Raw genomic sequence first — 15,044 nt, forward strand, 5'->3', positions numbered from 1 at the left:
TCAGATATAGGTTTGGTTGAAAATGTGTCGCAATCTCTGTCTGCAATGACGTGGTGGAGTCGTGCAACTCTTCACATGAGTTTCCTCTGAATGTTCTAAATGATTATTTATTAAAAAATTAATGGAGATCAATAAATCTTTATGTAAGGTATTGGTTGAAATGAAAAAGTTTGTCACGAACGGGATTCGAACCAACGACCTTCGGCCCTGTACGCCGCTGTTCTAACCACTTGAGCTATCGTGACTTCGATCCTCTGGACACCAACTCCTCTAGCGGAAAGCCGTGGGTTCGAATCCCGCTCGCGACACTAGCTTTTTCATTTCAACCAAGACCTTAGATACAAATTATAATTAATTAAAATTTATTTTAATTTGATTATGTTTTTACTTTTTTTTCGGACTCCAGATACTAATATTGTGGCCCATAAACACACACATCGTACATAAATATCATTTTATCCCTGTGTGTTTGACAAAAGTAACAAAAACTTTGCGAAACCGACAATTCATTGAGTGATTCATCAGTGGATAACGAAGTATTTTTTAATAATGATAATTTTACCTCAGAAACATAGAAAATAATTAACTTCCATCAATCAAAAATAAAAACAATTGAAATGCGGTTTGAAGAAACTTTTAAATATTGGTCGAGTTGTTGGGTTCTTTTAATACTAACAGATGACATCATGTTCTCCCACTGGGCTTAGCTGTATTGCATTTAAATTTTAAATTAATCGACTTAGTGAAGATTTGTATAAACTTAACCAACTGATTTGTCGACTTAAAACAAGTTTCTCAGCGAAGAGCGACTATTCTTCGGGACTCAAACACGAAGGCGTTCGCCAATTAAATTCCGAATGAATACCATGATAAAAAGTTATTAAGTGTTGTTAAATGCTAGAAACAAATTGAACTACAATATCTTTATTGTTGGTTAAATTTTTATTTCAAGTAACACGAATATTACAAGGTTGACACTATGTCCACTTCGCATTTAAAATATCAGGCCTAGAGTGAATCATTAAATATATTGTACAGTTTAGGCGCCTAAAAATTAATATAAAAAAAAAGTTTCAATCGGGGTCAGTATGGACTGTTCTAATTGACTGCTGGTCGTTCATCTCTCCACGCTCTGAGATCGACGACTGGAATCGAAGGACTTTGGCATCCTACGCGTTGATTTCTGGGAAAAAAAATCACATTTAATAAAATAGCCTGAGGCTTAAGTAGCGTTTATGTGGGCACAGTTTATGTACTTACAAGAAGGAAGGTTGGATGAAAACCAACGGTTGCATTAACGCAATATTATCTGAATTATCGCAGATAATGCGTGCTAAGCTCGTTTTCTTTATCTCGGAAAGTTGCTCTAGAACAGGATGTAAGGTTGTGAATTTTAATTTGAATACGGTTGGGAGAGAGAGCAACAAAGGTCGTTAACTCCCCTCAAGACATTTACTGTGTCAAAGTGATTTGTAAATATGTAACATAACATTACATAATGTATGATATTATACAAATAAATATTATTTAAAAAAAATAATACAGATAGATGTGGGTGATAGGATTTTTCTCCCACAATCGGTTTAGCCGATAGCTAATATAATGAATTAATAATGCTTGTGCTATGAATCTAAAAGGGCTCATTTTTCAACTCCACGCTTATTTAGAATAATACAAAATCTAATAGAAAAAAATTATTATTTTATTTGTACATGTTACAAACGTGATTACTTAACCTTTTTTCACACAGTCATAGCAGTTATTAATTCCAGCGCTGGAATCGGAGGGGAGTATGTGTAGAGTATGCTGGAGCATTAAGATTAGGTTGGATCGAGAGGTTGGTGTGAAACGTTTGGAATCGGGAACGGACCAGTTCGTCGATAAAATGATGTTGAGGTCGCTGTGAATACAGGTTACCGACGTAGTACGAAGCTTTGACGGTTTGTCTAAGAACTTTTAATTGGAAGGATTGGATTCGCTGGATGTTGGATGGCTTGGCAGTTCCCCTACAGTTCCACTCCGTTTGTCCAAAGTGGTCGCAGTAAAGTTTTGTATAAGGTTAGTTTAGTGTTGACGGTCAAGACGCCTTTCGTCTTGGATATTAGATCGATACAAGCCGGCGTCTCACAAGGGAACATTCTGGTCCCATCCTTTACAACATTTATACTGCTGACCGACTTATAAACCCTAAACAACATCACAACCACCGAAAGGATTTCGGTCATAGAAGTCTTCGTAATTGTCCAAGTCTTCTGTTTAGTTGTTGTCAAGAGACAGAAGACTTAATGAAGCCTTATATGGTAATTCCACGTCAGTCTGCTTTCTAGGTATAGTCCTAAGTATTTGACTTGAATAGAAGTCGGTATCTCTTTGTTAATGTACAATGGAAGGCGAGACTGTTTTCTCAATAAGAATGTACACTGAGTACATTTTTCTTCCTACACTTTTTGTACCAACAGGACAAAATTGTGGTTATGATGGTATTAGGGGGTATAGGTAAGTCAGCAGTATAAATGGTATAAAGGATGGGACCAGAATGTTCCCTTGTGAGACGCCGGCTTGTATCGGTCTAATTTCCGAAAGCTCGCTGCTACACCTTATTCAGCAAAATAAATGTAAATAAAATGACTAAAGTCAACTAAAAGTCATTTGGTTTATTGTTATTTTTCTGAGTAAATTATATGCATATTTATCTATACAAAGGTAGAATATCAGGATAAAATAATAAGGAGTAGGTAGGAGGCGTTTAAGTTTTTTCAGCATGCCCGAGTGCCACAAAGCCAGAGCTACATCTAGGAATGTACCCAAGCAATACTCTCTAGAGCAGAGGAGATATTGGCTACGCCTCTGAAAAGATGGATCGTGGAATGATGAGAACGGAAGCTGAATTGGTGGAAAGGAATATATAGGATGGTTATTATCGAACAATTTCAACTGGATTGTTTGTGAGGTTTTGTGAAGAACCTTTAGCCTTGTTGAACCGTAGAATGATGGGGTCGGAAGCTGTGGTGAGAAGGAATGATTTTATTAGTAACTAGGATGGGTACTAAGCGCTTTAATTGTTACAAGTGAGCCTTATTGGTGTGCTACATACAGGGTTGTGACTTACTTGCAGAAAATGAAGACGGTTGGTTGCCTTCTTCGTAAAAAAATCTATCGGCTCTTCTCAGCCTTGCAAACTGGTCTCCTACCAAGCAAACTAATGTCGGCCCGAGAATAGCGCCTTCCTTGTGGTGTTCGGCGACAGCACCGATGAAGAGATCGATCTCATTCACATTGGTGTACAGATTACTTAAAATTCTCACGGTCTGAAAAATAAAGAAACAACAACTTTGTAATGCTTTAAGAATAGAAAGAGAAAAGAGAGATAGAAAGATAGATGGATAGTTAGATAGATAGAAAGATAGATAGAGAGATAGATGGGTATATAGATATGTAGAGAGAGAAAGATACTTAGATAGATAGATAGAGAGAGAATGAGGGAGGGAGAGGGAGAGGGTGAGGGAGAGGGAGAGGGAGAGGGAGAGAGAGAGAGAGAGAGAGAGAGAGAGAGAAAGACGGAGAGAAGAAAAGAGAGAAATGCATTGTACATAATAAAGTATCTTTCGTTTTCGTTTGTCATTTCGACCAACTTCTAGTAAACGTGATACAGATAGATGCTTATAAACAATTATATTGATAATTTTGATTAAACGCTGTCACCTGAGGATCCATATCTCTGGCAAGATCCGCCCACGTTCTTGCCCTGGGAAGACCACATACTTCTCGCCAGTCGTTATAAGGCGGTAAACCGTGGTCTCTTCCTCTTTGGATGTTTAGAGCAACGAGGTCGAGTCCAATGTCTAAATCTCCTTGAAATAGATGATCAGTTAACTAGAACAAGGGGAATTAGAATGCTATGGATTCAACGAAATAAATTTATGTAAATATTTACGATGTAACATCGCGATGCAAAACTAGGCTAAGGTCACACCGGAGGTGACAAGGTAGGTGTTTAGTAACAATGTGATCGCCTGGTTACTTGGTGGCAGGTTACAGGTGGCCACACCAGGATGACGTTACTAGTGTTTTGTACTTTGTGTAAGGAAGTGCCCTAAATGTCTTTCTCTAAATTAACTAGAAAATTATTTCTATAATATGATTTATTAGAGTATAAATCAAGGGGTTGGGTGCATGACATCACACGGCGAAGAATGTTGGAAGGTGGTGTGTGGATATTTACGTGGTAACGATTTTTGAGGAGATCCTCATTCGGATTCCATAGAGTAGGTCTTTTAAAAACTTCAGAAATAACCTCATCCATCATGAAACGATCTGAATTCACTACCCCATCAGGTAAAAGAAAACAGACCCGCTCGTTTACTAGGTGAATCGCTATGTAACCATGTACTAGTGTGGCCGTTCTCAAATTTTCTACAATGTTCGTTTTCCTGGGTGACTCACCAAGCGACTCGCCTTGTCACTAGTCACCTAGCTTGTCCCCTCCGGTGTGGCCTTAACGAACTTACCTGGTTTGAGAAAAACCTGTCAACATTCTGACTAGCTTGGGCTGAAAGTCCTCGGAGCAAGTCGTCCATTACTCCTTCACGGTACAACATGAAAGGGGCAAAATGCTGTTTACTCAATTCGATGTTGGCCCTTAGATTGCCAAAACGGCTGTAACCGCTATAACCAAAATGAACTGTGTATATATTTTTTTCAATCAATTATTCTTTTTATGTAAGGTCTTGGTTGAGTTGAAAAAATTAGTGTCACGACGGGAGACACCGATAGCTCAAGTGGTTTGAGCAGCGGCGTATTGAGCCGAAGGTCGTGGGTTCAAATCCCGTCGTGACACTAACTTTTTCATCTCAACCAAGACCTTCCATAAAAAGAATAATTAATTGAAAGAAGGAATTTGGTCAATTAGACCACAAAACATAAATGGATGTATTTATATTGTAGCTATTCATTTTGTAAGATTTGAGAATAATACAATCATAATTCATAACTAAACATAATTCTTGTTAGCAAATCCTTATGTTCGAACAATACAACACAAAAGGTACTTTTCCGTTAGATTTAGAAAGAAAATGGTCGTGTTTTTTAAAACCATACCTTCGATTTATGGTGATTTGACAAATCTTGCGGAAATATGTTTAGGGATGGAGTTATTGTGTAACGGGAATGATATTTATAGTTACGTTCCATTATATTATTATTTCGATATGTCATTACAATCCATTAGATTTCGTAGTCCGATTGTCCAAATAACTTCTTTCTATTAATTAATCTTTATGTAAGGTATTACGTTAAATACGTCACTCAAGTGGTAGAGCAGCGGCGTATTTAGCCGAAGGAAGGTCGTGTGTTCGAAGCCTGCTCGTGAAACTGGCTTTTTTATTTCAACCAATACCTCATATAAAGATTAATTAATTGAAAAATGGCAATACAATGTTAATGTTTGAACTTACTGCAAAAAACTTTGTATTTGGCTATGGCCATATCGAAAAGCTGCCGTAGCAAAAACATTAGTGATCCCTCCGTTTAAGTTAGGATCGTAAAGATTGGCCCATCCGCGGTCTTTGGGCGAAAGTGAACTGCGATCCATATAATCTCGCCCTATAAATTGAGTTTCAAATATATTAGCCGATTACGGTTGTTCGTCATTATTAAAAGCTAACCTAGAATAATTGGAAGAAACTCGTTGTAAGTAATATGTTGAATTTCTGCTATAACAATTCTTCTCGCCTCTTGATAAAGAGCTTCATCGCTCCATTGAGGATTTACTTGCGATAAAATGTTTGCTATCCTATTATGTTCTCTCAACCATACAGTATGGACTAAAGCAAGGTCCACTTGTTCGTTAACCCGGCCATCGCCTGTTGAAAAAGTAGTAGGTATTATTAAATACACTTAAAAAAAGCTAATTAGCATACCAGCCCGGAAACAAGCTACAGTGTTAGATTGGTCCGTACACTCCCCAGGATTATCAGGTAAAAGCGTACGGCCTCGGATATTCTGAATCCTGAGTTGTCCTCCTCTAAAAGTTCTTAAGCTCCTCGCTGTATTATCATTGGAACCGTATATGTTCGATCCATCTAAGTATCCGGTGATCTGATTCATCTGTAACATCGTGAACGCGACATATTTTAATTATCCTCTATCAGTGAATAGGGCTATTTTAGCACCTGCTCTCTTGGGCCGAAATTACATTCTGGCCGCGGTGCTGGAAGAGATCTCGAAAATTCCATACACCTGTCTCCAAATGGGGCAAAAATGTGATCCCTACGTGGAAGTTCTATTGGAAAGCAATCAGGGTGTCTAAATTGTTCAGGGATCAATTTCCCATCTCTGCAACATGATATTCCCGATCCACCTTCTCCTCGGCTGATAGGCGTGTGCGCCAAGTCGTGATCGAGAAATTGCCCCCACTGCATCACCATCATTGTGTAATTGTCCGACGATCGATCTGCATCCTGAGCGAATCTAGTGCTCAACAATCTGGCACTAGGGAGAAGCACTCCGTCAGATCCGAGCGTTCTAGGTAGATTGACTCCTGTTCAAAAGCATTAGTACAATTACAAAACAAACTCGGACAACGTCTTAATGTTTGGCGATGGAAAAGAACGAGCAATTTTCCATATAGTAAGCTTAATAAGTTTTAAATTAAGTTGCATTATGAGGAAAGCTTTTTCAAATTAATCGAGTGGATAATTAATCTGGTAAAAGTATCAAAACCATGGGTCTCACCGTCTGCGTATTTCGGAGGCAATATTCTTTGCAAAGCGGTGCCTGCCATGCCCCAATCTGGACGGGCAAGATTGTTACACGTTCCATCCATTGTTCTGTATTTTGTCGCAATACAGTTAGAAAATCTCGGACAAGTATCCGCCAGTACTGTTGACAATAAACTGAAGGACGGAAGGGCAAAAGTCCCTTGGTCGGGTGAGAGGTGGAATCTATAGTAAAACGACTGAATAAATAATCAATCAATAACGAGTAACTGTCATAACGAGTCATGAAGAGTGTGGGCTTTAAAAATATTCCGTAATGTAAAATAAAAATATTTACTCATTCACTAATGCTGTACTCGCTTCTATACTTTTCTGGGCTTCGTCTCCAATAGCGAGCGTCTGATTTGTGGTTGGAAAAAATTCTTGATGAGATGCCGCCGCCGACCCAGGTCGAACTATTATTCTTTTAGTGAAAAGTTCGTGGAGGAAAGAAAGCCTTTCTTTCACTGCCTGTAACGCTACTTGACCGGCATCGTTCAATTGTCTTGGGGTCAATGGAGGTATAGGCACGTTCGGCGGGGGCGGGGAATGAAGTACGCCGGAACTTTTCGGTCCCAAGGCTGAAATATTTATTAGCTCATTAGTATCGCTGCAAATTAAACTTTGTGCAAATTAATTCATGACATGATCTTAATTTTAAAATGTATTGAATTGAAATAATTTTTAAAAAAAATAAGAACAATAATAATGAAGAATGTATGATTTATATTGTGTGTGTGTGTGTGTGTCTCGTGTGTGTGTGTGTGTGCGTGTGCGTGTGCGTGTGTGTGTGTGTGTGTGTGTGTGTGTGTGTGTGTGTGTGTGTGTGTGTGTGTGTGTGTGTGTGTGAGAGAGAGAGAGAGAGAGAGTGTGTGTGTGAGGGAGAGGGATTCTCACGTGCTGGTCGATTCTTAGCAGGACAGCATACTCCAAGTTCTTCCTTTCCTAGAGAGCAAGGCTGCTTCCTTAATTCAGGCAAGTCTGTATAAAATGCCAAACAGTTGACCAGGGGCCGGCATAGCCCGCTGACTCCTGTTGCAGTTTGACAAACTAGCTCACGATTAGCAACCTGAACTCTAGCTCCTTCGTCTAATTACATAAAAACGTCCATATGTTAAAGTGAATATGTAATAATGTTGTTATCAGCACTCCCATTAGCCGCTTCCTACCTTCTTCGACTTTTTTAGGATTTTCAGATTCATTTTGAATGTTTTGAAGTGGTTCTACGAAGACGGGCTGAAATTGAAATATTTCACCATTTAATCTCCTTTGGAGATCTCTTTGCAGCCGGAGCATTTCTTGTTGCAATCGTTCGATCTCTGATTGGATGTCAGACGATTGCTGTTGCAGTCTAAGCAATGCATCCCCCGATGACACCTGTCGACACGAAAGAAAATAGTGTATTTTTAAATTTAATTTATTTAACGATATTTTAAATTTTATTTAACGCAAAAATATGTCGTATTCTACGACGCACACCACAAAAACGAATAGTTTTGTTATTATTTTCCCTCATAGAACTAATTGAATGTTAGATTTATTGAAAATAAATTGTAATAAGTCGTATAATTTGTAAAACGTAATAATTATAATAACAATAAATTCGTCGAGAGTAATGTGGCTGTGTTCGTACGAAAACTACTGACCTGACTGGCATGCTGGATTTGCTGAAGTTCAGAATGAAGTTGTGACTGTCTAAATTGTACCTTTTGCTGCTCCAATTGCTCAGGGAGCAAGTCGACATGAGCTTGCGCATTTTGACCACTTCCACTCAAACAGAAAAACGTCAAATGGAGAAGCAAAATGTGCCACATCTCTAGTGTTCAGGGTATACTTGCCATCTGAGATGAGGACTAAAAGAATGAGATGAACCCCCATGGTCACGCTAATCCCCCACCAACTTACCTCATTCTTCGCCAAATAATCAGCACTCCAATTCTAAATAGTATTATTGAAATTTTTCATTTATTTCCTTCAATGGTCAGACGTTAAATTGTTTAAAAACATTAGTTTATCTCCAAAATCTTACATATTTTTTTTTAAATCGGCTCTCAAAATCTAACAGTTCATTCCCATTTCAAAGGCAAATATTCATTTATATAAATTTTGTATTTGTTTAATTCATAGTTCATTTTTCTTTATACAATATATTCAAAAGTCGACTACATATCACATGATGCTAATATTATTTAATTTTGTTTGCTTTTGAGAGTACCACCAAAAATTTCACTACAGCCCATGAAGCCATAATTTACGTACATTTTTATTCACACATTAATCTTCCATTAATTCCATTTTTTAACAGGATCACACTTTCTTCTAATATATGGACACAGGAAAGTTTTTGTGGATAAAGTTCAATTTCAACCGAGGAGACGCCTCAAGTGGGGGCCAGATCCGGGCGAATGTAAGTAGCGAGAGCCGGCTCTTCTGCAGTCAGCGAAAAGAATAAGAGGCAAATTATAAAATCAAGGAAATAGCAAGGTCGGTCTCTCATTAGATTCGAGATTCAGAGCGAAGAAAAACATATAAAATAATTATTACGTGGATTAACAGCTTTTTTGGGGCGATTTTAACGCGTATCCATCTGAATCTTAAGAGTTTGACTATAAACATTAGAACTGAAAATATTTATAGCTACGATGTGTTAAAGGCTAGCCAAAAATTATTAGAAATGGAGAAATTAGAAAATAATTATTACGTACATTAACAGTTTGGGCGATTTTAACATGTATCCATCTGAATCTTTACGCGTTTGATTTTAAAAAATAGCACTGAAAATATTTGCCATAATAAATTTCAGGGTAGTACAAAATTGATTAAAAATATAATGCATTAGAAAATAATTATTACGTACATTAACAGATATGTTTTTGGTGAGTTTAACGTAAATAACTGAATATTTACGCGTTTCACTATAAACATTAGCGCTGAAAATATTTATGCTAGGATTTATTAAAGGGTTGTCCAAAATTAATTAGAAAGAGAGCACTAGGAAATAATTATTTCCTAGATTAACAGATTTTTTGGTGATTTTAACGTAAATAACTTTGATTATTTACGCGTTTGATTATAAACATTAGCACTGAAAATATTTATTCTACGATATATTATAGGCTAACCAAAAATTATTACAAATAATTATTACGTACATTAACAGTTTGTCTGGGCGATTTTAACTTGTATCCCTCTGAATCTTTACGCATTTGACTATAAACATTAGCACTGAAAATAATTACGCAAGGATTTATTAAAGGGTAGTCCAAAATTAATTAAAAAGAGAGCACTAGAAAATAATTATTACCTCGATTAACAGCTTTTTTTGGGGCGATTTTAACGTGTATCCATCTGAATCTTGAGTTTGACTGTAAACAATAGCACTGAAAATATTTATAGCTACGATATGTTAAAGTTATCCAAAAATGATTAGAAATGGAAAATATTAGAAAACAATTATTACCTAGATTAACAGTTTTTTTTTGTGTGGTGATTAACGTAAATAATTCTGTAACTTTACGCGTTTGACTGTAAACATTACAACTGAAAATATTTATGCTGCGATATATTAAAAGGTAGTCCAAACTTGATTAGAGATCAAGCATATTAAAGTTCATAAATCTTATAAAGCAAGCAATTTTCCTCGAACTTTCGTCGTGTACGACCATGTTCAGTCTGTGTTCACTTCCCATAACGGTTTTGAAATTGTACATTCAGATTCAATATTTTTTCTAGAAAATTATTCTTAGCGTTACATTTACTTCCATTAATTTTTTGCGGTGTGTAAGGCGGAATTAAATTTTAAAACAATCGTTGATTTTAACCACATGTAGTCTCAATTAAGTAGGTGTCTACTTTCGGCCCAAACGCTTGTAACTATTTCTAGCATAGCAAGGATATCATGATTTCATGTTTTTTTTTTACGAGGGTTCGCAACAGCATAGGTTATATCAACCCTCGGGGTGCCGGTGTTTTTTGAAAAAAAAGCCCATTTGTAAGTATGTCAGGTTCGAATGCAGGGCCGCTGGATTCGAACCCGGGACCTTTACCTTACAGTGATGAGCGCCGTGTCAACGCCTAAACCGTTGCGGCCACCGACGACCTCGATTTCATTTAACAACTTTTCAAGAAAAATGGAGAAATTCAATTATGAAGTATGTCAATACAATAGCAGTTGAGAGAACCGCAAAAGGGTTTAAATCAACTCGACGGCAGCAATTTACCCTTGAGTAATTAATATTAAATATTCAATAGAAAGATTGACATGTCTTATCTTAGTAAATAATTAGATCCAGTCACGTAGCTAACAATAGTCGGGGTGAGTAAGGCGTTTTGTCTTTGGCGAGGTCGATCAATTATGTCACAACCCGACAATTACCCGTCTGGGTTTTTCTCAGTCGGACGGAGTGCACAACCAGGATGCCCGTAGTAAAACACGACTCAGAGCTTTCCGAGAAGACATCCCTGAAAGTTAAACGCGACTTCACTTTCAGTTTATTGCCTGATCTTAGATCCGCTTGCTTCGTATTCTCCTAAATGAAGTATAATAGTAAGGCCTTGGGTAGTAGTTAGGAAAGTTAATCCGTATTGATTTGAAACTCGATCACGGCTACGATTTATTCAAGTTTATCAAAACAAGCATGTAAAAGAAACCTTTGTGTGCTTGAAATTAAAAAAAAAAGAAAACTTATTTAGCACCTACATGTATGTTAAGGATCTTTTGTCACTTCTATATGATTCACCTCTGCAATCAAATGTGACCTTCGAAAGCAGAAAAACTATTTCTTTTTCCTTATATTAAATGCATTTAATCAGCAAGCGTACATTCAATAACATCTGCGTAATCAAAACTGGATTATTTTATATGGATTAGGAATAGGTCTAAACTATAGAATTATTAATCCACATATGTATTCAGTAGTCATAATTGACCGTATTAATTATTTTACTTAATTATTCTTTTTAATCTAAGGTCTTGGTTGAAAAAGTAAGTGCCATAAACGGGATTCGAACCCACGCTCTTCCACAGACCAACGGCGTATCGAGCCGAAGGTTGTGGGTTTGAATCACGCTCGTGACACTTGCTTTTTCATCTCAACCTTGGATTAAAAAGTATAATTAATTATTATAGAAATATTATGATTTATCAGATTGTAAACTTTACAATTAGAAATTGGAATTGGAAACCTATTGGAACAATGATCCACTTTTCCCGAAGAGAGTTCAACGCACAAGGCATAAGACTTCTGCAGTTGAATCAAGAAAAGAGATGAATATCGCAAAGATTAGGGAGAGGATTTTTATTTACTAAAAAAGTGAAAATATGTATATAAATGTTTTTATTTTGGTCTCATAATCGGTATTTATTTTTAAATAAAACGAAAAAAGATTAAAAAAATAAACAAAATATATTTAGTACGATTAAAAAGAACAAAACAAAAATTGCAACTAATTTCATTTCTTAAAGTATTGGGAATGACATAATATTTTAAAATTTCATAATCGAAATGGCGATAATCAGGTCTTAAAATATATTTAATTTATACTAATAGAGCGTTCTACATCTGCCGATTTTATTTGAGCAAAATTAAAACATAAAATTTTCATTTGGGCTCTTAAGTTTCGTTTGTTTCCCTTTCAAAATGTCAAAGATATATTTTTGCTTTTTGAATCCAAGATATTTAAACAGCACAGCTTCCACCTTCTTTATTATGTTACTTTCGAATTCAATATCTTATATGTTTTTGGTTTGGTTCAGTATTTTATCGCAAGCGCAATACACATGGTATTGTAGAAGTATGCTGAAATGAATGCCAAATTTAGATGAGTGTATGTTTTGCCATTAGATTTTTTGGTCTTTTCAATTAATGTAAAAGGAACAGCATCATGTTTTGTATAGCTATATCTTTGTTATGTAGAAATTTTTGCGATAATATTTCACCGTCTCTAACCGTGTTCTCCATCAAATCAGAACAGGCTGACAAATCTCAATAGGTTAAGGATTTTTGTGCGACTTGTTTCTTTTACAAATATTTTTGTTACTATAATTTACTTTTAACGGTGTTTGGAGCTGGATTATTGGAAATTTAGATTGGTTACTTCTAAAGTAAAAAAAAAGATTTTACTTTCTTTCTTTTAATGCCATACTATCATTCAAATCGCGAATTAAAATAATTAAATATTCCATAATAAAGTAAAACGTGTGAAATGAAGAAAATATGTCAAAAATTTAATTTACTCAAAAATATATGAAAATTTAACATTAGCATGCTTCAAGATTAATAGATCAATAGAAAGTTGTAATATGTCAATATTTGGGCTTTAAAAAAATATGTAAACACATAAAAATCCGCTCTCTAGTGATAACATTCTAAGATTTATAGTTTGGCCATTGTCCATTATTTTAATCCGCCTACCCTCGCTATTTCGGTCTGTCGACCCACTATTAAAGATGGTGGGAATCCGACAGATCGGAAACGACTAAGCTTCGGGTTCATCACCCTGCAGACCCGAAGACGAAGTTATACAGATTTTGACTGTATAGTATATTCAAGTTTAAACAGAGCATTTGACTGGACTAGTGCTATTTAACATATTTTACTTTTAAAAAAATATTTCGCAAACGATTTAGCCTATGATTACGTTGTTAATATGAACCCTAGCACAAAAAAACAAACATAATAATAAAATCAAACACCAATAATAATAAAAGGTAAGTAACGAGAACGAAAAGGTTTTTAATTTTTATTGTTTGATTTGCCATTTTAGAGGGGATATCATTTCTTGGAAGAATCCTCAATGTTCAAGGCGGTCATTTTGTATCGCCAACGGCCTTCACCTGAGCACATTAACTCGACAACCTTATACATATTTTATAAATCCATTAAACTGGTTTCGCATTTTCTATTCGAACCGTTTGTCAGAAGGAATGTCTTTTAACAAAAAAATCCCGTCGAAAAATCCTCGGTTTATTAGCGTCTTGGAAAACCTTAATCGTAGCCAGTCATGGGAAAAAAATATATTCTACTTTAAGGTTGGTTAAAGAGAGTATTATACTAAAATGACGGTGCAGGAAAAATTTTTGAACTATTACTGTTACAACGCATGCACAATTAACAAGCAAATAAACAAAGGACATACACACGAGCCAAAAACCAATCGACACCCCTAAAACATACATTATACTTTCTAGGATTACAGAAGTAAATAATAGCAACATATCATTGTTTGCTCACCGGCATGAACTCCGGAAGCACGATCTTGAACTATCCCTGACTTTAAAGGACCTCTTGGAGAAATATTTCATTTGCTCTTTTAAATAAAATCAATGCCCACCATTGGGAGAATTGTTTAGAAATGCCAAGTGAAAACATTAAAATTTACAAAGAATTTAAGTCATGACACGGAAACTTTTAACTTTTTTAACAGATTTGTTACAAGGAATCTAACCTGACAGAGCTCCGATGGCTTTTTAAAATTCGCGGTGAGGTCAGCATTATGGAGATTTAGGCAAGTGTAATCTTTGCAAATCGCGTGCTGTTGAAGACGTATATTGGCCGAATGTTAAATATTGAATGAGATACGGTTTTAATATTTTGGTGCGGTTGTGTTGGAAAGAGAAAATTCCTTCAAATATTCAATGGATTAGATAAATCTTGGTATGTCCGGCATGCTTGGAGATGTCGTACGCTACTTTTCTATTTAATTTTAGTTAAATACTAGTGTGTTTCCTCTTTTGCTTAAGTTTCCCCTGAATTTTTAGTTAGTACGTGAGCAAGTTCGTTTTATTTTAAATATTTCTATTTTATTTATTATTTTTTTACATTATATTAAAAAAATCATTATAATTATAAAGAAGAGTAATTTATTTGGACAACCTCCGCCAGGCGGATTTTCTATCCATGTTGTAATGCTTATGTCAATTATTTCTTTGTTAATTATGTACACATTTATCAATAAAAGTAATATATCATACATTAAATTAGGGAAAAAGATCTTGGTCCTAAAAATCGCAGTAAAAGCTACAAATAACCTTTTAGACAAATTACCGATAAGACCAACTCACTAGAAAAAACGGTACACGGACGTGAGCATTGCAACAAAGCACAATCAACAAAACCAATAAATATAGGACACCTTAGAAATGGATAATAAATATACCGAAATCATTAGAGAAGTATTATTACTTAAGTAGTTCATTTTTTCTTTGATACATTATACCATACAGAAAAACCGAACTAAAGGTAAAAACATTCCTGGAAAACGTGAAAGCCAAAGCATTGAAAAACAAGG

At 35.7% G+C, this 15,044-nt stretch overlaps 1 protein-coding gene across 1 annotated transcript; it reads right to left on the reverse strand.

Moving 5' to 3' along the window:
* Nucleotides 1-921: 921 nt before the first annotated feature.
* On the reverse strand, nt 922-8,608 carry LOC106661969 (peroxidase-like). Its single transcript, XM_014385754.2, has 14 exons — nt 8,402-8,608; nt 7,925-8,132; nt 7,653-7,844; nt 7,054-7,336; nt 6,733-6,941; nt 6,171-6,538; nt 5,919-6,105; nt 5,664-5,861; nt 5,454-5,601; nt 4,509-4,665; nt 3,703-3,873; nt 3,110-3,308; nt 1,261-1,366; nt 922-1,183 (listed from the first exon to the last, which is right to left on the reverse strand). The coding sequence occupies exons 1-14, from the start codon at nt 8,567-8,569 to the stop codon at nt 1,099-1,101; spliced, it is 2,679 nt and encodes an 892-aa protein (XP_014241240.1). The 5' UTR covers nt 8,570-8,608; the 3' UTR covers nt 922-1,098.
* Nucleotides 8,609-15,044: the final 6,436 nt, after the last annotated feature.

Source organism: Cimex lectularius, unplaced genomic scaffold, assembly GCF_000648675.2.
Source record: "Cimex lectularius strain Harlan isolate CLEC.00 unplaced genomic scaffold, Clec_2.1 scaffold57, whole genome shotgun sequence".
NCBI classification, from domain to species: Eukaryota; Metazoa; Arthropoda; class Insecta; order Hemiptera; family Cimicidae; genus Cimex; species Cimex lectularius.

Coding starts and splice junctions, on each gene's coding strand:
- LOC106661969 (XM_014385754.2), bottom strand. CDS start 8,569: ATGTGGCACATTTTGCTTCTCCATTTGACGTTTTTCTGTTTGAGTGGA. Junction 8,133..8,401: donor AAATCCAGCATGCCAGTCAG/GTCAGTAGTTTT, acceptor TCGTGTCGACAG/GTGTCATCGGGGGATGCATT. Junction 7,337..7,652: donor TGCTAAGAATCGACCAGCAC/GTGAGAATCCCT, acceptor TAAATATTTCAG/CCTTGGGACCGAAAAGTTCC.